General features: G+C 48.3%; 1 protein-coding gene across 1 annotated transcript; it reads left to right on the top strand.

Annotated features, from left to right (window-relative positions):
- The first annotated feature begins 6 nt into the window (after positions 1 to 6).
- On the top strand, positions 7 to 488 carry LOC103399694 (pecanex-like protein 3). The gene is made up of 2 exons (XM_008338343.3): positions 7 to 191; positions 335 to 488. The coding sequence occupies exons 1-2, from the start codon at positions 45 to 47 to the stop codon at positions 452 to 454; spliced, it is 267 nt and encodes an 88-aa protein (XP_008336565.2). The 5' UTR covers positions 7 to 44; the 3' UTR covers positions 455 to 488.
- Positions 489 to 513: the final 25 nt, after the last annotated feature.

Below are 513 nucleotides of genomic sequence, written 5' to 3'. Positions count from 1 at the left end.
TTCCCGTACCCAGCAGCCGAGCGCTCTTCATCTCCGTGGCGGGCATGAAGCTGCTGCGTTCCTCCTTCTGTGCACCTTCACAGCAGTACGTCACGCTGTGCTTCACCACGCTCTTCTTCCACTTCGACTACCCGCACTTCTCAGAGACCTTCCTCATCGACTACTACTTCATGTCCATTCTCTTCAACAAGGTCAGCGAGCTGTGAATCTGACCAACAGTTGTTTTACTTCTAGTGTTAAAGCAGTTTCTAATGTCTGCGTCTTTGTGAAAGAAAAGCTGCTGACGTGTGCGTTTCTGACTTGACTTATTTATATTTATTCATGGGACTCTCAGATGTGGGACCTGCTGTACAAACTCCGCTTTGTGTTGACTTACATCGCCCCCTGGCAGATCACCTGGGGATCAGCCTTCCACGCCTTCGCTCAACCCTTTGCGGTGCCACGTATCCTTTGATGTGTTTACAGAAATGTTTCCACCTGTGGTTGTTATATAGAAAAGTTAAGGCAGAAAAA

Source organism: Cynoglossus semilaevis, unplaced genomic scaffold (genome assembly GCF_000523025.1).
Source record: "Cynoglossus semilaevis isolate Cse_v1.0 unplaced genomic scaffold, Cse_v1.0 C18831001, whole genome shotgun sequence".
In the NCBI taxonomy this organism is placed as follows: domain Eukaryota; kingdom Metazoa; phylum Chordata; class Actinopteri; order Pleuronectiformes; family Cynoglossidae; genus Cynoglossus; species Cynoglossus semilaevis.
Note: the sequence above shows the minus strand (reverse complement) of the source record. Positions and strands in the feature narration are given on the sequence as shown.